Consider the following 20,494-nt stretch of genomic DNA (forward strand, 5'->3'; position numbering starts at 1 on the left):
TTACTTCTAGAATGAATGTGCCCGTAGAATATACTATAGTTCTCTCTGTTTGGCTTTCATCTATCTATCTAGATAGTAGACTTGATCATCTGTATGACACTGTTATAGACTAATCCAATTAAGCTTATTTTCAACCCTATTGTAAACAAAATCCCACATCTTGTTAAGCTTTATCAAGAGAAATAACGGTCTTGGCTGTCAGATCCTGATAATTTCCTATTCAGGCATCTTGATCGTTTTCTATCCCACTATGATCTCCGGTAATTCCCACTCCACTCGTGCCTGTTTCACTTCCGGAGAATTCTCTCATTCGTGTAAATAGGTTTCAGATCCCAGAATAGCATAACACTTGCACATCACCATCTATCGTTTCAGGGGTCCCGCGTGTTCGGCAATCAGGGCGATGAAGAACTTAAAAGTTGTGATGACTTCACTTTTATATATAAGTGAGGTCTTGACAGCCAATATGTCACCTTTCTCTTCTCCATCCTCCATCCTCAATCTCTCTTCCTAACCACATACATTCGTTACTGTTGGACCGGTTCTGACTTTCACTCTTTATTTTTCCAATACATATTTACTCCACATTACAAACATCACCATGAAGTTCCTCGGTCTTCTCAACCTCGCCGCTCTGGCCAGCGCTGTTCCTACTCCCACCGTCCAGGAAGTTGGCAAGACTCTCGGCAAGCGAGCTGCCATCACTGATGCTGCCAACATTGGCTACGCCACCGGAAACGGAGGTACCACTGGTGGTGCCGGAGGAGCTACTGTGACCGTCTCTTCCCTCGCCGAGTTCAGCAAGGCTGCCGAGTCGGACGGAAAGCAGGTCATCTACGTCAAGGGCAAGCTCACCGGTAACAACAAGATCCGCGTCGGATCCGACAAGACCATTGTTGGTGCCTCGGGTGCTTCTCTCGAGAACATCGGTCTCTACATCAACAAGCAGAAGAACGTCATTGTCCGCAACCTGGCCATCAAGAACGTCGAAGCTGCCAACGGCGACGCCATCGGTATTCAAAAGTCCACCAACGTCTGGGTCGACCACTGCGAGTTGTCCTCCGACTTCTCCAAGGACAAGGATTTCTACGACGGTCTCCTCGATGTCACCCACGCCTCTGACTGGGTCACCGTTTCCAACACCTACCTCCACGACCACCACAAGGCTTCCCTCGTCGGCCACTCCGACAGCAACGCTGGCGAGGACACTGGTGCCCTCCACGTCACCTATGCCAACAACCACTGGTCCAACATTGGTTCTCGCGCTCCCTCTGTTCGCTTCGGTACCGTCCACGTCTTCAACAACTACTACGAGGATATCAGCGTCACCGGTGTCAACTCTCGCATGGGTGCTCAGGTCCTTGTTGAGTCATCTGCTTTCAGCAACGCCAAGAAGGCTCTCATCTCCAAGGACTCCAAGGAGACTGGAAGCATCTCTGTCAACGATGTCGACCTTGGTGGCTCTACCAACGATGCTCCCAAGGGTTCCATCTCCAAGTCTGACATTCCCTACAAGTACTCTCTTGTCGGTGCCTCCAAGGTCAAGGCTGCTGTTGTTGGCGTTGCTGGAAACACACTTAAGCTCTAGATAATAGCATAGTAGTCAGATCTGCCGAGTTTAGAAACAAGATTCTAGACCAAATAGACATTTTATGCCACTTTGACATATATCAGGTACCTGATTTACCTAAACATCGGGTTGTGATGCCTTGGAATGTCATAGTTCCCGTTGTTGGCCAGGTGTGTTGTGTCCCCCAGTTGATAACATGGTTGAGAACACAGTGGGGGGATCTCACGAAGGAGGGAGTAGAGTTTAAAGGTTATGTATACCAAAAAAAAGAAAAAGAAGAAGAAGAAGAAAAGGAGATATATACTACCTATCTAAGAGGCAGGTACCTACCAAGGTAAGCACAAGGGCGAGGGAGAACATAGGAGCACCTGCCACTTCCAAAAGAGCATTTCACAACCACAAAGTTTTGGGAAGGTAATCTCAGGGACCGTGTATACCTAACATCACTTCCTTTTCATACTTGCTTGTTGACTCTTATTCCTTCAACATCACTCACCTATTTGTATCATTAACAAAATCATCGCCAAAATAGCCATTAAAGTAATCACTATGGTTGCTGTCCCTCCCCACCTTTTGCGTGCGATTGCACAAAACAAGCTTGTTGCCGAGCACATTTCCCGATCAGCACAGCTCACTCTCGAACATACAGAGAGAGTCTTGCAAGCCAGGGTAAGGCTATCGACGTCTTCACCTCACCTTGACATTAACATGCTGCAGTGTCAATCAACCACAACTCGGCAAAGCATAGTCCCTCCTCATATCCTACGTAACATTGCAGAGTCAGATGCCAGCGAGGGCTCTCGCAAAAGCGCTAGAAATAGCCTCGAACATCTGAAGACCATCATCGGCAAGGTCAAAGGCTCCCAGTCCGGGTCTCAACAAGTGCTGGAGGCTTCAGGTCAAGATTCAACAAAGCCATCACCCAAAAGTCCTTATCGTGCCATTTACGACATCCATGAAAGCACCAACGAAGAAAAGCTTCCCGGCAAGCTTGTTCGCGACAACAAAAAGGAAACTGACAAGTCGGAAGACAAGTCAGTCAACCTAGCATTTGACAACGTCGGTGTTGTATTGGACTTTTACAAAAAGCACTAGAAGTGGCTTTCCATCGACAACAAGGACATGGATGTCATCAGTACTGTCCACTTTGGAAAACAGTACGAAAACGCTTGTGAGTAAATTCAGAAGGGCCTGGTCTTACCATGTAGTTACTGACAAGTCTTGCAGTTTGGGACCCAGAAAAGCTTCAGATGGTCTTTGGAGATGGCGGCGAGTTCCTCAACAACTTTGTCGGATGTATCGACGTCATTGGGCATGAGCTCTCACATGCAGTCACATCAAACACAAGTCCTCTCGATTACTATGGCCAGGCCGGTGCTTTGAACGAGCATATCTCGGATGTTTTTGGCATCATGGTCAAACAACAAGTCCAGGATGAGAAATCCCCAGTCGCAGATTGGCTCATTGGTGAAGACTGCATTCTTCCTGATGTCAAGGGAACTGCCCTACGAAGCATGAAGGAGCCTGGAACAGCCTACGACGATCCTATTTTCGGCAAGGATCCTCAGGTGGCTCACATGAAACAATTCAAGACGACATTCGAGGACAACGGTGGAGTGCACATCTTTTCAGGAATTCCGAATCGAGCCTTTTATCTTGCTTCCAATGCATTTGGCGGTTACTCTTGGGAGAAGGCTGGCAAGATCTGGTGGGCAGCCATGAGGTCAGGCAAGATAGAGCCCAAGTGTACGTTTAAACAGTTTGCTGATGTGACGATTGATTGTGCAAAGGAGCTCTTTGATGACAAGACGGCCAAGGTGATCAAGAAGGCGTGGACAGATGTTGGGGTCCTCGACGATGTTGGCACTGAGTCAACTCCGGGCAACTGGTGTGGTGTTCTGTAGACTTAGACCTAGACCTGAAAGGTTGTTTAGTAGATTAGATCAGTCATCCTATATTAATTCAGAGCTCGAAATTGAGAGGCTTTTCTTTGCAACACAAACTTGAGTTTCAGTATATGCTTCCAGTTCTAATCTCTTGCCAGTAGATATAGCTTTTAGATTACTTTATCTTTATACCCCAAGACTTAGGAAGCTAACTTTTTTATTACTCAGTAGCCGCTGTAGTCAAATATTATCAACTTGTACTAAACCAGTGCAAGGACCGGCTTGTTCATGCAAGGCTTGATTATGGAGGGTGATAACCTTTGTGTACCTGCATATCCGCTCCACCCACCCACGAAAGAAGAAGCAAGCAAGTTCTAGATAAGCCAATTTGTTGTCAATGGTCCTTGATAAGTGAGAACCTCTAATCTTGTCACTACATTATTTACTTCTGTCGTACTAACAAGTCTTGGCCACTCATAATATCTCATAGTTAAACTCAATCGACAGTCCCGAGAGACGAGACACAATTTAACAAACAATACAAGCCACGTCTCACCACCAAGACATCGCTATCATGAACTTATCCGTTTATGTCTTTCCAGGCCAAGACTCTTCATTTCCCTCTTACGAGATCAGCCTCACTTACTCACTATACCATACGTACAACCTAGCCTAGGTACCATTGATCAATAGTCTTATCTTTTACAGCCCATTGCCAATATTTAGCCCTCAACGCTACGTCCTCCCTTGACGACGATCTTGCCTTTACTGAACTGCCCTTACATGTTGGCTTCTTGGCCGCATGCGGGCGTCTTTTTCTACTCAACGCCCAGCCTCGAAAGAAATGAGCCAAGTGCTTGGGTATCAAAAAGCAAACTTCACCAAGGAAAAGCCAAGTAAAAGTGTCTCTAAGCAAATCAATTGCTTTTTGTTTTCATTTGTTCCCCAATGTCTGCCAAAAAATAGGTATCGTGCGCATAAAATCTCAAATCCCAGTGCCGAAAAGTAGTAATTCATCCAAGCCATACATGGTCTCTTTTCCATCTGTCAATGTCATGTCCATCTCTAGTAGAAACTCTTTCTCTCGTATAGAAGCAAAAACTTTCATCCCGTCATTGTCCGCAAACAGCCAAACCCAATTTCCGGAATGGCCTGGAGCCAAGGAAGTGCTGGGTAATGAGCTGCAGACGGACACAAGAGAGCAGGTCCTCATTAAAAAAACGTTAGGTCTGTTAAAAACGTGTGTAATGTTTGCTTGCCAAGAGCCCTCTTCCATGTAAACCTGTTTTTTCCCTAGCGTGTTTTTATGTTTTTGGCCCGTCTCTTTCTTTCTTTTTCACCCTGAGTGATACGAAGAGGTTTGTGGGTTGCCTTGGCAAGCATTGTAAGGATCGACTCGAAGTAAGGGTGTAATTAGAATGGTCTGCTCTCGGGACGCCCCAAGTGTCGTGAAATCCAACAAGCGAACTTGTTTAGATGAGGATCTGGGCGATCATAAGACCAGCAAAGGCAGTAATGATGCTTCCGGTCATACGAGAGCCAGAGCTGACGGCGACAGGAGTAGTGTCGCTGGAAGCTCCTTCAGTGGCAGAGCCTGAGGGAGTGCCCTTGTCAACAGCAGCACCAGAGTTGACACCAGAGTCAGGGCTGGGGCTGGAACCTTCAGTGGCTGTAGCAGCAGCCTCCTCGGAAGCCACGATGGTGCTGGCGACAGCAGTGGCAGTAGCAGTGGCAGTGGAGAAGGTGGTAGCAACCTCGGTGATCTTAGTCTCCTTGGTCTCCTTGGCAGACTCAGTCTGAGTCTCATGAGTCTTGGACTCGTGCTGGGCAGTCTTGGTCTTGGTCACAACAGCGCTGGTTGTCTCAACAACAGTGGAGGTGTGCTCAGCGGTCTTGGTCTTGGTAGGCTGAGCAGTCTGGGTAGCCTTGGTAACAGTGGTGGTGGCGCTGGTCTTGTCCTCGCCATCAGTATCGGACAGGGTCTTCTTGACATCGATGCTCTCCCAGTCACCAGACTTGTCGGTCCAGACGTACTCCTTAGCACCAGGGCTCTGGCCGGGGGCGTCCTTTCCAGCGTAGTCGACGATGGTGATGCTGCGGTAGTAAGCGTCAAAGGGAGCCTGCTTAAAATCCGTGTAGCCGCCTGCCCACTCTCGAGTTCCCTCGTTGCTGTTCTTGCCACCGGCGACCCAGGTACCCATCTTGACCTGCATGGGAGTCTGGGGGAAACCAGCAGTGCCCTTAGCATCGGCAGCGTTGAGGGTGCGGACAACGACATCGTCAATAAGCCAGTCAATCTTGGTGGATGTCCACTCAAGAGAGTACTTGTGAGTAGTGGTCAGAGGAGCAGCGACGGCGTGGTACTGAGCACGATCGTATGTGGTAGTGTCACCCTTGCTGAAGTAGTTGGACTGGACCTGAGCATCATCACCTCCAACCCACTCCCAGTCCACCTCGTCGAGGTCATCAGACTGAAGAACGGCACTGGTAACGATACCTCGACCCTTGGCAGCCTGGACAACAACGTCGACACGGCCGAAGAAGAGGTAGTTGTCTGATCGGATTGTGGGAGCCTCGGTCTCCTTGTTGATACGGAAAAGAGCACCTCGCTCGCTGTACTTGATTTCTGTGGCAATCATGTTGTGGAAAGCACCGCATTCGCCCTTGGCCAAGTCACACTGAACCTTGCTGTCTCCAAAAGCAGGGTTAGGAGGGCAAGCTATGAAGTGTCAGTATGCGTAGTGGTTGTGAGATGGGTGGTTAGCTTACTCTTCTTCAAAGGGTTGCATTCGGTGAAAGTTTGTGCGGAAGCCATGCCAGCGCAGGCCAAAGCCATGGCGGCAGTAGTGAAAACTTTTGTGAGCATTGCTGCTGTTGTGTCTGTGTGTATGTTGTGTGTATGTGTTGCTTATATATATATTCGAGTTGTGGTCAAGTAAGTGTCTGAGCGAGAGAGACAACGACTTATAAGAGTGATAGTGTGTAAACCTCTTTAGCGACAGTGATTTGATGTCTAGTAATGAGAGTGTTGTAAAGAAAACGGAAGAGGAGTATTAAAAGCGTGTGAGTGATGATAAACAGATAGATAGATACAATTACGAAGCTGAGAAAGAAAACGAGGGAACAGTCAATGTTTTAATGGTAAACGCCTTTGGTCTCGGCGTCTCGAGACAAGACAAGACAAGACTAGAGTCTGAAGGCGCTTCGATCTTGTGGATCTCTTCAACCCCTGACCCTGACCTGACCCTTGTAAGGGCCCTCCCGCCAAGAAGGGCCAAGGGTAAGCCCCCTGTCATGTTATGAGAAGACAGAATCGAGAGACATTCCGGTTTCGAACGAGACACAGAAAAAGAGGGAAAAGCATCAGACAGCTGATGGTCCGACACGGTACGGTACGTACTCTGGAGGCTGACAGTTTATGGTTAAGCCACTTGTTACTGTCAGCCAACATAGAGTTACACAACTCCCCTAACTAAACTTTTACTCTATTTTACAGACTGGCTGACTGACTGGCTGTACCGTATCTTGCTTCAACAAAAGTGTATAGACGAAATGATATGTTGAGCTTGCCTATCAGTCGCTTGGGCTGGTTCGGGTAGAGAGTCACTGGGCGAGATACGAATTCGTACAGATAATCTTAGCTTCTTGGCTCGATGGTCATTCAGAACTCAAACCCATGTCGAGTGAGAATCGGATTCTGTTAATACTCCGTGATGATCTGCTGCTGAGAAGTGTGGCAATGTGGATAATGTTTAGACGAACCGTACTAGCCATGACGTCTTTTCTCTCGTCTCTCGTATAGCACCATTAACATTATTCACATACCAGATCAAACATGTTGAATATTATCCGTATATATACATTTATTATTGTCACTGAGATTCTCACAGTATGTATCGATATCCGTAAAGTTCCAAAACATTTCATGACGAATCTCATTGTGAAACTCCCTACCTCATGCAGAAGCCAACCAGTCAGAGACGAGGAGTTCCTGACGATCACCCTCTTCTGACACGCACCGTCTTGAATTCGTCAACTGGTTTCGTACTGAACCAACTAGAATTCCTTGAGTCAAGGAAAGGAAAAAAAAGAGGCTGAGGGAATTCCAGAACATGGCGAAATACGAAACTTACCAGCCTCGAGTAGCAATGTTGGTTAATATTTTTGTAAAAATAGGTACAACATCCCATCCAGACTCAAAAGTTTCTCGGCACGTTTGCCGATGGTTTTGCGGGCAATACTGATAAGGGAAATGGGGAAGAGCAGGGGGAGGTGAGGATGAGAGGCAAAGACAGACGGAGGAGACGAGAGGCGCAGACCATCTCGGCACTATCTATCTTGGCCTAGTCTGGGCTGGACCCCTGAAAGCTGGGCTACCTTTCTTTACCTTTGGGCTGTTGCTGCAAGACAAGATAATCTCATCCCTTGAAAACCCAGGGTCTTGGTTTGTATCACGCATCAAGGATGTCCCGAGTTCGTATGTACATCAATCAACCTCAGCTTTGACTCTTGATATGTAAGTAACTAAGCTAATGAACCATCTCCATAGAGACAAGGAAGCAAACACGAGATGAATAACTCTTGGCGTATGTCACTAATGACTTGCCTGCCAATCTATCGGGTCCTTCGTATAATAGCAAATTGCTTTCTTCTCTTGGCAGGTCAATACACTATCACAGCGTCACACTACTTTGGTGATAAACTGTTAGTAAAGTCGAGCCGAGCAAGAACAACTTCATCTTAATTCTCCACCGCTAGCGAGCAATATTCCCCATATGTCTTTCACTTTCAGTCTGTTCTTTGCCCTTCACCAACGATTCAGACCGAAAATGATCCGCTTGAATGTCAGCTTTTCACTTGACATGATCCATCCAAGTTGGTACAGTAGCAGTGCTAGTTGCCATTATTGCCATTGTCATTCCCTTTCTCCAGTAGACTATTGGAGAGTATCACGAGTTATTCGTACAGTAGCAGTAGATCAGCGCGCGCCACAATCGACTTCTAATTTTACTCTTTTGTTCTTGACCAGTCTAGGTTAGCTTTAGTTTTTATGTCACCTGGACTCGGACTCACAGGGCAATCATGTCTAATCTAGTCTCGTCTGGTCTGGCCTAGTCTAGGTCATCCCGAGTCCTAACCCAAGTTGAGCCTCTTCTCTCATGTATGTAACGTTGGGCTGCATCTGGGGTCGCTTGATGGGTGGTCCCTGAATATCGACAAGTACGTGCTATGCATGATTGTCAATTTATTACAGTAGAATCTAATATATTAGTTGAGGCCCAACTCTGCTGTTGGTTGTTGATACTATGTAATTGCATCACTATATCTGTTTCTCTTAGCTCATCCTTTGTTTCATTCTATCACGTATTCCCCATTCCTCATAAATTATATCGTTTGCATAAAACATGGGCAAGGCCAAGTGAAACTGTGTCATGTCAAGGCAGTCAAATCAGGTTTACTGATTCAATGATCAGATCAACCAAGACATAACTCTATTCACAACAAGACACTATCCGAATCCTTCTCTTGTCCATTAACCCTTCTCGAATGCCGAGTCTCCACCCCTTGACTTTTAACCGATCCTCAGTTTCAGAATTGGAGAAGCTCGACGAATCATATTACTAAAGGGCATTCAACCCTCTGAATATCCCTTGGGAGAAACAAACCCAAGCCTTGACGCGCGGTATTTTTTTACAGTATTTTCATGTGAGAGATTAAGATTTTCAAGGTTGACACATTGGTTGTAAATCACCGCCGCTTTAGATCATATACGAAGTGATCGACCTGTCAGAATCCACCATTTGATCTTCCCTTGACGTTTGCGGATGTTCTTCTTGGCAGATTCTTTCTGCTAGTTTCTAAGCTGATGCTTCTGCCAGTAATTGGGTCCAGCACTGCACAATTGACATCTGTAGTATTAAAAGCAAAAAGGATTGAGATCCTAGTGGCAATTGAGACCTATATCTCAACATGTAGATCATGTAACCTTGTATACTGTATAGTCAGTCATTCCAACACACAGTCTTTCATCTGCTTCTTCAAAGGGGCATCAATAAAATAATCACATATTGAAACCAGATCGAATGTTGCCCTGTCCCTGGCAGTTTCCAAGATGCCGGTATAGGTAATCAAGTTTCAGATTTTATATTCCTAGTTTATGCATTCGTAACCCGAGACGAAACTTGTGCGTATCATTTCTTCTTCAAGGGTATCATATCACACGGGGGTTTTTATCTGAAACCTGAATCACATGACAATCAATACAGAATTTTGAGAATGTGCTTGATGCTTGTCCATGATACCTTCACGCTTGTGGCTACCCTGGACTGATAAGTGGCAGACATCAACTCAATGAGCAACCCTGCCAACACCATCTAAATAATTGACTAGACAAGTGAATATTGGGCAGATAATACAGAACCTTTCAGGCTTTTCCGGCCAATGTATTGTACGTTCTTCAACACATGAACTATCCGAGGAAGACTACTTGTTATGAGATGAGCCAAAGTACAGACCAGAGCATCGCTGGCGACATGTCGACTCATTCCAATAGGCTGGGCAATATAACGTACTGTCTATTTAAAGCCGAGTCATTCCAAGTTTCTTTGTGATTGTCTATCGCCAAGGTACGACGATGCTGATGTTATTGGGCAGTGTCATGACAAAATCCATCCCACACCAACACTCTGTCAGCAATCAACCACCCACCACCAGCTTAGCTACCAAGAGCACGATTAAGCATGTAACATTCCTGTCAAAGCAACGGATAGATAAACAACGTATCAAATCGACGTCTGTGAGTCATCTGACAGACCCCACGATCGTCGAGACGGAAACTAGTCTCGATCGTAGCTATACCAGTCTATCCCAATGCAAAGGCAGCACCGGCAGATCGTAACTAAGGCATACTATTGACGTTTTACCGCCCTCAGCCTGTGCCTTGCATAAACTAAAATAGCTTCGAGAGCGGAGGGGAGGATGTCACGGCAGTCTGTGGGTAAAATGGGATGAGGAAGAAAGGCAGCTTAGACGCTAGTTAGCTTTTCAAGGACACCATTAGAAATCAGAATGATGAGATTTGGGGTATGCATTGTGTGTGCAGAGTCGGTGCCAGTTTTCTATTGAACTGTTATCAATGGGTGTTGGATGGGACTATTTCTTTGTTGACTTGGGGAAGTAGACAAACAAGATGCAACCCGCTTCTTCCACAGATCGATCAACAGGGACACAAGATGTTGATGATACAGCGTCAACACCCCGGCCTGTCATGATATGCACGACCATGCAATGTAGATACAGATCCCGAGTGACAGCTGCACGTACATGATTCATGTCTACATCCATGTCCGACCCTCTTCGGCTATCTTGTCATGACCATTACTCTCCTCTCCAAGTTTGCAGCCATCGTTTGATCCTCTCAACTAGCTAAACCGCCTAACAAAGGTCCATAGAGGCAACCAAGTATCATCAGACCACACAAAACCAGCCCAAGTGGAAACAAAGTTATCGACCAAGTGGCGGACGCCTATTTCTTGCACGGTTGCAACGGCAATCCCAGGAACCAGGCACCGCTCTTTCATTATGACCACTAGTTTATTACGCAGACCGACTTTGTGAGAGCGTCATGGTTCCCGTTGGAAAAGCTTAAAGCCACCGTTTTGCTTTCTCTTTCTTGTGTTCTGCTGAGACGTTAAAGGCGTTGACGCCACCAGAAAACAGATCCGTGGCGTCTAGGATGATATCGTTTCGAAACAGAAAGGAAGACTATACTAGAGATAGATTTAGCGCCAGGGGTCATGACGTTTATCATTGGGGAGAGCCGTTTGACTCCAACGTCTGGGGCGCTGAGAAGACGCCGGATTTGGTCAAAGGCGATGAAATGGTGGACTCTTTCTTTTTGTTCTAGAAGGAGAAGTGTGTGTGATGTAAGTCAGTCTATCATATCTTGTAAGTGAGAAAGAGTTGTGGTTGTTTGATAGAAAGGATGAAAGAAATGGTATATATGGTCCATAAGACCGGGGTCCTTTTTGGCTCATCATCACTTTCTTGTTCAGCCATTTGTTCACTCACTTCTTTCAAAATGGCCTGGTCAAAGTCCTTCGTTCTTCTGATCGCCTCTTACAGCGTTGCTGGTGTTCAAGCAGGCCCTTGCAAGCCTCGCTCGCCCAGTTCCACTATCCCTACCTATCCGGTACCCCAGTCACTCTCTACCAAGACCACCACAGTCACTTCTTCAGCTACGATAGTTACTTCTGTGCCTTGCTACGGCCCATACTGCAGTATTCCATGCTACGGTCCGTATTGCAGCTCTGGCAGTACATCCACTCTCGTTTCCGCAAACACCCAAACTACATCTATACCATGTTATGGCCTAGACTGTAGCTCTACCACTCTTTCAAAAACCACCGGTCTATCTACCGGAACAGAAAAGTCCTCAATCACTACTCGTGAAGCCTCTTCAGGCACCACAACCATACCAAATGGCTCTTCCACAATATCTTCTTTGTCCACTTCTGGCATGACCAACACCGAGACAACAAAGGGAAGCTCTACCACAACTGAGCGCAGCACCGACACTGCTTCAACACAAACTGGTGCTTCCAGCACAACCCAACAGACCTCTACAGTTACCACGTCTGCTACACGATCTGGTACCACAGAGACTAACACACTCTCTACAAACACTGGAAGTACTCTTACTGCAAATACTGAGACCACAACTAGAACTGGATCAGTTTCTACCAAAACGCTCTCTACGAATACGATCTCTACAAACACGATCTCTACCAATACTGGAAAGACTGATACCACCAGTGCAACTGCATCAGCCTCCACAAACACCCTTTCCACAAACACAGTCTCTACCGGTACTCTATCCACAAAGACCGATACCACAACCGGATCGGCTTATACCAATACATTCTCCACAAACACAGTCTCTACGGGCACTGAAAGCACTCTCACTACAAAAACCGACACCACAACTGGATCAGTTTCTACCAATACTGTCTCTACAGGCACTCTATCTACAAACACTGGGAGCACCCTCACTGCAAAGACTGATACCACAACTGGATCAGCCTCCACCAACACTCAAAGCAGCTCGGCAACAACGAGCATTACTGTCTCAAGCGACACTACGGCTTCTTCAAGTACCACCACAGGATATGACACCTTCACCTCTACAAACACTCAGACCAAAACATCAGAGACGACCACTGGCAGTGGTACTTCTCAGACATCAGGATCGAACACTTCCGGTTCTACCACAGTTACCTCAGCTACAAGTGAGGGTTCTTCCACTACTCAGAAGAGCACTACTGGAAGCGAGACTTCCACAATGACACAGTCTTCACAGACTACTTCTATACCCTACGGCCCTAGTACTTCGACAAACTCTGGTAGTTCTTCGGTAGCTACGACCCAGACTACAACTGGATCCGGGTCTTCTACTACAGGTGCTTCATCATCTACAACCGGATCCTCGACTCAGACTGGAGGCTCTACTACAACCGGATCTGTGACTTCTGTGACTGGTGTATCATCAACCACTGGCAGTTCCTCAGTTGTTACAAGTCAGACAACTGGATCTTCTACCACCGGCGCTTCGTCGTCTACCGGTGGCTCCTCGTCTACTGGAGGCTCTTCGACCCAGACTGGAAGCTCTACTACAACTGGAACTGCGACTGCCATGACTGGTACTTCCACCACGTCTGGCAGTTCTTCAGTTGCTACTACACAGACCATTTCCTCGACCGGATCTGTATCTTCAACCACTGGTGTTTCAACAACTACCGGTGGCTCTACTACACAGCCCACTGGAACTTCCTCCACCGGAGGAAGCACATCTACATCAGTGCCTTATTCAGTACCTAGCGGAACATCCAGCGCTTCAACTTCCCAGTCATCAAACACTTCTCAAAGCTCAGGTGTTTCCTCCACAACAAACTCGGTACCTTCAACTACCGCTACGCAGTCCTCTACCACCAAAGTTACATCAACCACAGCCTCGGGATCATCCACAATCACCTCCGTCCCATATTCCGTCCCAACAACCATGTCAACAAAGACCACATGCGGAACATCATCAGCAACATCAGGCTACCCACCACCAAAGCCAACTTGCTTCCGCTACACTCTAGTTGAGAACCCTCCCTCTCCAAGAAAGTGTGGCAATACAGGTCTTAGCGGCGGCAGAAAACCCAACTTTCTCGGCAAAGGTGATGCAGACAGCCTCGAGACATGTGGACAGAGCTGTGGTGAGAAGAGGGGATGCAAGGCTGTTGTCTACGGTTACAAGGAGTCTGATTACAACAAGCCTTATTGTCAGTTGCTTGATGGACCTCAGGTTCGTGAAGCTGGAGATGATACTGCGTGGAGATGGTATGACATGTCTTGTTTCAACCCGGATTGTGTCGCTCCACCTGGATATGAATGCGGTTATTAAATGAGTTTGGCATTTTCCCCTTAGTGTTCATTTTGTCTAGCCATGGCGTTTTTCATCTTCTATATACCGTTTCATCAATAGAACATCTACTCTTTTATATCCTACTCTTGAAAGACCCCATTCCACTCAGTCTCAGTGGTTGCAATGTCTACATTATGCTTAATCCAAATCGTTTTTAGCTGAAATCTCCTATTCGAGGACCGAAATACTCATTCTGAGCAAGAATCTTGAGAAAGCAAGACTGAGTCCCATCACAACCTTCGTACGGGACTCTGTTACCCCACCAGTCAAGGTTGATATCGTGATATTGTAAACCAAAGAACATGGCTAGTGCCGATATGGCGATACCGACTGAGAAAGCGGCAGAGAGGATATAGTTATACTGAGAAAACATTAGTACTCAAACGAAAATGCTATCCAAAAATATACCTTGGCCCAGAAAGCGAGATGTCGCTTCTTGAGATATATCCAGGAAATCCAACCAATCGGCACAGCAGGCCAGATATAACTAAGGTTATAAGGCGCCCAGAGCATTCCTCCTGCTAGTAACACAACAGGGTGAATACTTCGGGCGAACTTAATGTTTGGGTATTTCTTCCCAAGCCACCAAAAGAGAAGAACCATAATCACGCCAAAGGGGAAGCCCACCAAGGCCTCGACATATTGACCCCCAAGACCGAAGAGCTTCTTAGGCCCAATGGTCCCCCACAGCACAGCAGCAGTGAAGAAATTGTTCAGACCAGGACACATGAAGCGGTATGGAGCATCCTGTGTACAGACACCCTCCAGACGTATTTGATACTGCAAAACACCGACAGTAACAAGTGTCGACACAAGAGTCGGGACCATCTGTGCCCAAAAGGTAAAACGCGGTGGTATCTTGAGATAGTGCGCCAGTTTCAGGTCTGCGCTGAAGTAGACTGCTTGGGCACAAGTGCTGTATCCAAAGGCCTTAAAGAAACACATGGCAATGGCGTTGCCCTCAACAAAGGCACCACCGAGGAACTCGGACAAGACGTTGAGCGAGACACCAATCCCTGTGGTGGCTGATATAATACCAACAGGGACGACAAATATCAGACTTAGGATGACACCGAAAGGCACGACTGCGGGTGTGGTATGTGTTGGCCATTGAGAAACACCAACAACACCTACAATGAAAGCTATCGCGAGACATGCCAAGTACCACCATTCGGGGACTTCGCGGTAGGTCTTCATTAGACGATTGTGCGCATCCAGTACTTGCTCATCTTCAGATTCATTCTTCTTTGATGGGCGGAAACTGTCAGCTAATCCCCTGAGCCCCATGGCGATTGGTCGGTGGTGATATAGCACAGCATACGTAATGGCAGCCGTATAGAGAGAGAACAAGAACATGTAAGAGCTGATATGCGCAGCTGACAGAAACGCAGGCGAGTATGCTTTGTACTTCTCGGCGTCGAAAATACCTCGCTCGTCTATGATGGCAGATACATTGTACAACCCCCCAAAATGATCAAACACCCTGTTCGAGTTGATGGGAAGGTAAGCAGTATGATAGCCATTTCCATAGTAAACGCCCAGTATAACAAAACAAGTCAGTAGTGCACCACAGAACAGATTGAAGGTTGCGAAAAAGGGCACCATGAGAGGATCGCAACCCAGCGTAACTATATTCCAGTCAAACGTTGGGAAGGGATTGATCCCCAAGCCAGTATATCCACCCGTAACATTGGCCAAGTCGCCGTTGTTAGGGGATATCCAAGTCATCCAGCTGAACCAACTCAGACCAGCAAAAAGATAATTCGGTAGCCAGAAGTAAGCAAACATTGCGCCAAAGGCTATGCTGAAAAATCTGAAGCGGGATGTGTTCCAGATCCTCTTGAAGGGGCCCGGTACTGGGATGTCTCCCTCATCGTGTAGTGCCGTGTTGAGGGCGATGTAGACTAATGTGGTTGGCCACAGGCAATGGGAAGGGTAGACGAGGAAGCGTCTACAGACACCAGCAAGTCCATAACCGATGAACTTGCTGGAAAGACCGAGAAGAATTTGATATCCTATACTCATCGCGTAGGGCTGATTAAAGTACTGTGGAAGATACTGGATCCAGATTATGTAATTTGTATAGGGCGTTCCTATCGAGATACTCGACATGATGGTAATTAACATGTGTTCCTTCTTATTGAACTTTCCAGGATTGAGACTATGTCGCACGCCGAAGAGAGTAACCCCAATATCAGGCAGAGTCTTCTCGAGGAACTTTCCAAAAGGGTATGCCAGGAGTTGAGGCACTGCCAGACCGACGCCGATCGTGGGTTGGCGGATCTCGAAGAAGCTATTGATGAAGGAGGCGGCGCAAGAGAAGATGAGACCTATGAACCAGGCGCGTATCGTGGAGCAGGGCATGCTTGGGTCATTATGGTTGTTAACCACGGCACGAACTTCCGCGTATGGTGAGTTGTGTGTGATCAACGCCGCCTCGATCTTTATCTCTTGTATGAGTGTCTTGTGTCGCTCAGGATGTTTCAAGATATCATCTTTGTCTGTAGTATGTGAGTGTGTGTAATCCAGATGCTTGTGGGTTAATACCTAGGAAGGATTCAATCTTTTGAATGACTGAGAGAGGAAAATTAGGATCTCTCTTGTGAAGCTTGTATACCTTGCTCATAATCTACATCATGTCAGTTTTTTGCAAGTTAAGTAAAGGTGTTCGATATTCTCACCTTGTGGACATGTTCAAGAGGCAATGTTGATGCAATCTCCCTTGCTTCAAGTAGATCATCTTGAGTAACGTCAAGATCTCTCTCAAATCTACCATCCACCTCGGCTTCCTCATGCGAATTGGGAAGTGAATCATGGCGTAACTATGAGATATGTTAGATTGGCACAAGACGCAAAGAGAAATACTGACCCTTTCGGTGAACTCGACATCTGGGGCACTCACTGTAGCCTCCGACTTTTGTTCCTGGGTTGCCATGAGGACAGGATTTTGATAGTTATTGATATTAGAGAATTATATTGAGAAAGAATATTTGACGGGTTTAGAATCTTGAAATAACCAAGTTGAGACAATACTCGTACGTGTACAAGATATCCAATTGGGAGATAGAAGGTCAAGCCTCCAGCCCTATTGTCTTCCAGAGATTACATGATCGGCCGCGCGGGTTCATGATTAAAGATGATAAATGCCTTGCCAAGAGATCAGTTCCAGCATCTTGCACCAATAGGTTAGCGGCTCACTAGAAACAAATATGCTTATTTGAATAAGCTGCAGAACAAGGGCGAAGTTGATCTCGGCTTGACCGATGGCGATAGATATACAAGGCAATACAATACGTCAAGCTGACTACGTTTTATGTATGATTTGACTAAAGCGCTTTAATTGGGGTTCTCAAGCTTACTTTGGTCGACAGTAGAACAATTAAATAACTAACAGTCAAACATGGCATTGGTCAGCCCTACTGGGCTGTGCACTTTGGCCACCTTGGGTCCATCGAACGCATCTTGACGATGGTCACAGTATCAATCGTTGGTTTACAGGTACATCAAGCGAGGAGGATAAGCATGCACTTATACAGTTAGTTGACTTACGAGATTTCGTTCAGCAAAACAGCAGACAGTAGATTTCATATATCAAGAATACTGACAGTTAAGGGCCAGTGACTAAAAACGTAACATTCACATATGATAGACAGTTTTATATGATAGATAATTATTTTCAATAACAATTTGATTGACGAATTGACTAGGAATCAATGAAACCTGATTAAAAACTCAATAAACGAAACCAACGATATCCCGATATTGGCGAAAGAAAGTAATTCCACTTTTAATCCATTATTGCACACCTGATTGCGCAAGAGCGATCCTCTTCCAGTGATCACGCTCTTCTTCCAACTTGGCAATCTTTTCTTCCAGTTCCTCCATCTTGATTGCCTTGCGCTCCCGAGACTTTCGTGCGGCAAGAGTGTTGCGAGCACGCTTCATGGCAACGATGTCGCTAGGATCATCGATGATGATAGGGGGCAGAGGCTTGTCTCGCTTGCGGGCGTTAACACCAGCCACAGAAGAGTGGCGAGTGGAAGGCGATGTACCCGACTTGCGACGAGGCAGGGGAGGAGACTGAGCATCAGAGTCCAACTCATCAGACTTCATCTCAGGAGAGGTTTCAACACTCAGCTGGGGAACAGCTGAGGGTTCCGTAGGGAACAGAGGAAACCAATCTCCAGCTGGTGTGTCGAACTCGGCATTGCCAAAGTTGGGAGACACATCATACTGGTCAAAGTCCGGAGACTCGTTGTAGATGGATGGAGAAGTCAAAGCCGTGAGGGCCGACGAGTTGGGAGCAGACATGAAAGGCTCTTGGAAAAGAAGATCCTGAGGCGAGATAGTCGCCAAGTTGGCATTAGAGCTAGACGCACTGCTGCTAAAGTCAAAGACAGAAGCAACAGCAGGTGAGGAAAAGGCCGTGTGAGCCCCGCCCTCGAAGGCAGTGAACTCTTCGAGTTCGACGTCTGATGAAGATGGTGAGCTTGTGGAACTAGTAGATATCTCATCAGAGGGGTACAAACCTGCAGCGTTCATCATCTTGGCGGTTTGTTGCGAGACGCTACCTGTACTCTGGGAAAATAGAGGTACTGGGGGTCGAGCAGCACGGTTCTGCTTGTTCAATGCAGTAGATGACGAAGGGGCCGAAGAAGCGTAAAACTGGTTCGTGGGACGGTTGTTGTTGTTTACAGTAGACGAAGGACGACCAAAAGCCTGGAGCAACTGGGCTACTCGTTGATTCTGAACAGCAGGGGAGACAGGCTGTTGGCGGTTTTGCAGATGAGACGAGTGTCGACGCTGGTTTGGCAGCGATGTTGTTGTAGGGCGATTAGGGAGCTGATCGAACAAGACAAAGTCCTGATGAGGCGATTCGGGACTCTGTAACTGTTGCTGTTGCGCGGATTGTGCCGGCAGGCTGGGACTGGTGGAGAGAAGCCATGGTGATTGGGGATCCGTGGTGAAGACTGGGAAGTCTTGGCCTGAAATGTTGGCGGTTGTGAGGGAACTGGAGCCGAAGCTATTCAAAGCAGTGCTGAAGTTCAGGTCGACCGTGAGGTGAGCTGAACGGGTTGGTTGAAGAGTGGGGATTAACTTGTTAGGGTCCTGAGACGTAATTTTGACTGAGGCTTGGGGGGAACAACGGGGAAAGGGGGTTGTTTAGAACATCTTGATGGCCTTGGGCTGTAAATCTTGATGTAATTGTGTTTGTATGAAAGTTTGGGGTGAGGAAAGGAAGAGAGGAAAAAAAGAAAGCCTCAGGATGGGCGGATGGGGACAATTTGTATTTCTCAGGCAGCAATCAGAACGAGGGTTTGTGCGCTCCCGGCGGAAAGTACAAACCCAGAATAGCGGGCCTGAGGTTGACACTAACAATTATTGCCTCAGTTGGGGCTATTTTCTCGTTAGCCGATTATTTGCGTCGCCAAGTACTTGCAAAAAGTGCGCCCTTTGGGTCAGCAAGGGTCGGGCAATGAGTCACAATTTTTTCGTGCTAAAGCTTAATTAGGACTGGCCGAATGTCTCTGGTGCAACCAATTCTCAACATGGCGCATCCTGCGACAGCCCAAAATGCCAGAATTTAGGACTAAGCCTCCACCGTTCATCCTGTACGGCATTGTACTGTACAGCAAAGCAAAGCACAGCCAGCACAGCGCATCATATCACAGAAACGATATGTAGGTACCAAGGTCCTGTAAGGACTCGATTTGACTACGCAAGTCTCATATGGGGCGCCCTAATACCCTATTTTCCCCGTGTTTTTTACTCTTATGCCCCATCTAAGCGCCATTGTTCTCATCGCTGTCTTTTTTTCTCGTGTTGCACTGTAACCAACACTAACATGCCGTTCTGGCGCAGGCAGGCTTGGAAGTTAGCGTATCCCTCCCCGTAAGCAACTGGCAATGCCCCTGCATCTAAACTCTTTATTGGCCGAATTTCCATTCCGCCCTGTTGACCTGCTGAAGAACCTGCCAATCACCATCTATCTACGGGTACGAAAACCGTGGGCTCTTGTTTCCAACCTCTTATTGTTCCCATCCTGACTACGACGACGACGACGACGACAAACCAGTCTCATGTCGCAAATTTGTGCAGCTGACGAGTGAAAGAAAACAATTAGGACAACGAAACCTCTCTCTGAATAGGGGGTGTAAGTCAACGGTGCCGCGCATACATTGTACAACACATGCGTCTCTTATTTGTTCGTTCCAACTCTTTGTCTCAGTTTGCCTACCAGTCTGCCTACGTATATGCCTACATATGCCTTCCGGCCCGTCCATCCAGCTGCCATGCCCTGCGTGCCATGAATCGGTCAAAAAAATCGGCGGAAAATCACTCGTCAATTTCCCCATGTTCCAGTCCTAGTGTGATAGAGAGTCCTTGAAATTCCTAGGATCAGGTATCACATCAAATTACCGTCTCAGCCGTCTCATCCGATCGTGATTACAGTAGGTGGAATAGAAATTGTCCCCATGTTTCAACTCATCACACTGTGTCAGACTAAATGCCTCTTTTTTTCTTTTCATGTTGGCCGCAGCAACACATTTCGTATCCGAGCAGGGAGGC

General features: G+C 46.9%; 6 protein-coding genes across 6 annotated transcripts; 3 read left to right on the forward strand and 3 right to left on the reverse strand.

The window, feature by feature from the left end:
- Positions 1 to 601: 601 nt before the first annotated feature.
- Positions 602 to 1,588, forward strand: FPOAC1_012402 (uncharacterized protein; the record flags this gene model as incomplete). The annotated part of the gene is made up of 1 exon (XM_044856758.1): positions 602 to 1,588. The coding sequence occupies one exon, from the start codon at positions 602 to 604 to the stop codon at positions 1,586 to 1,588; it is 987 nt and encodes a 328-aa protein (XP_044704071.1).
- Positions 1,589 to 2,119: 531 nt separating this feature from the next.
- On the forward strand, positions 2,120 to 3,474 carry FPOAC1_012403 (uncharacterized protein; the record flags this gene model as incomplete). Its single annotated transcript, XM_044856759.1, has 4 exons — positions 2,120 to 2,239; positions 2,288 to 2,604; positions 2,707 to 2,741; positions 2,798 to 3,474. 4 exons carry the CDS (start codon positions 2,120 to 2,122, stop codon positions 3,472 to 3,474), a joined length of 1,149 nt encoding a protein of 382 aa, XP_044704072.1.
- A 1,454-nt stretch (positions 3,475 to 4,928) lies between these two features.
- Positions 4,929 to 6,322, reverse strand: FPOAC1_012404 (uncharacterized protein; the record flags this gene model as incomplete). Its single annotated transcript, XM_044856760.1, has 2 exons — positions 4,929 to 6,175; positions 6,226 to 6,322. The coding sequence occupies 2 exons, from the start codon at positions 6,320 to 6,322 to the stop codon at positions 4,929 to 4,931; spliced, it is 1,344 nt and encodes a 447-aa protein (XP_044704073.1).
- A 5,214-nt stretch (positions 6,323 to 11,536) lies between these two features.
- On the forward strand, positions 11,537 to 13,903 carry FPOAC1_012405 (uncharacterized protein; the record flags this gene model as incomplete). The annotated part of the gene is made up of 1 exon (XM_044856761.1): positions 11,537 to 13,903. The coding sequence occupies one exon, from the start codon at positions 11,537 to 11,539 to the stop codon at positions 13,901 to 13,903; it is 2,367 nt and encodes a 788-aa protein (XP_044704074.1).
- A 393-nt stretch (positions 13,904 to 14,296) lies between these two features.
- On the reverse strand, positions 14,297 to 16,859 carry FPOAC1_012406 (uncharacterized protein; the record flags this gene model as incomplete). Its single annotated transcript, XM_044856762.1, has 4 exons — positions 14,297 to 16,425; positions 16,472 to 16,553; positions 16,606 to 16,746; positions 16,794 to 16,859. The coding sequence occupies 4 exons, from the start codon at positions 16,857 to 16,859 to the stop codon at positions 14,297 to 14,299; spliced, it is 2,418 nt and encodes an 805-aa protein (XP_044704075.1).
- Positions 16,860 to 17,719: 860 nt separating this feature from the next.
- FPOAC1_012407 (uncharacterized protein) lies at positions 17,720 to 20,006 on the reverse strand (the record flags this gene model as incomplete). Its single annotated transcript, XM_044856763.1, has 2 exons — positions 17,720 to 19,033; positions 19,998 to 20,006. 2 exons carry the CDS (start codon positions 20,004 to 20,006, stop codon positions 17,720 to 17,722), a joined length of 1,323 nt encoding a protein of 440 aa, XP_044704076.1.
- Positions 20,007 to 20,494: the final 488 nt, after the last annotated feature.

Source organism: Fusarium poae, chromosome 4 (assembly GCF_019609905.1).
Source record: "Fusarium poae strain DAOMC 252244 chromosome 4, whole genome shotgun sequence".
Classification (NCBI taxonomy): domain Eukaryota; kingdom Fungi; phylum Ascomycota; class Sordariomycetes; order Hypocreales; family Nectriaceae; genus Fusarium; species Fusarium poae.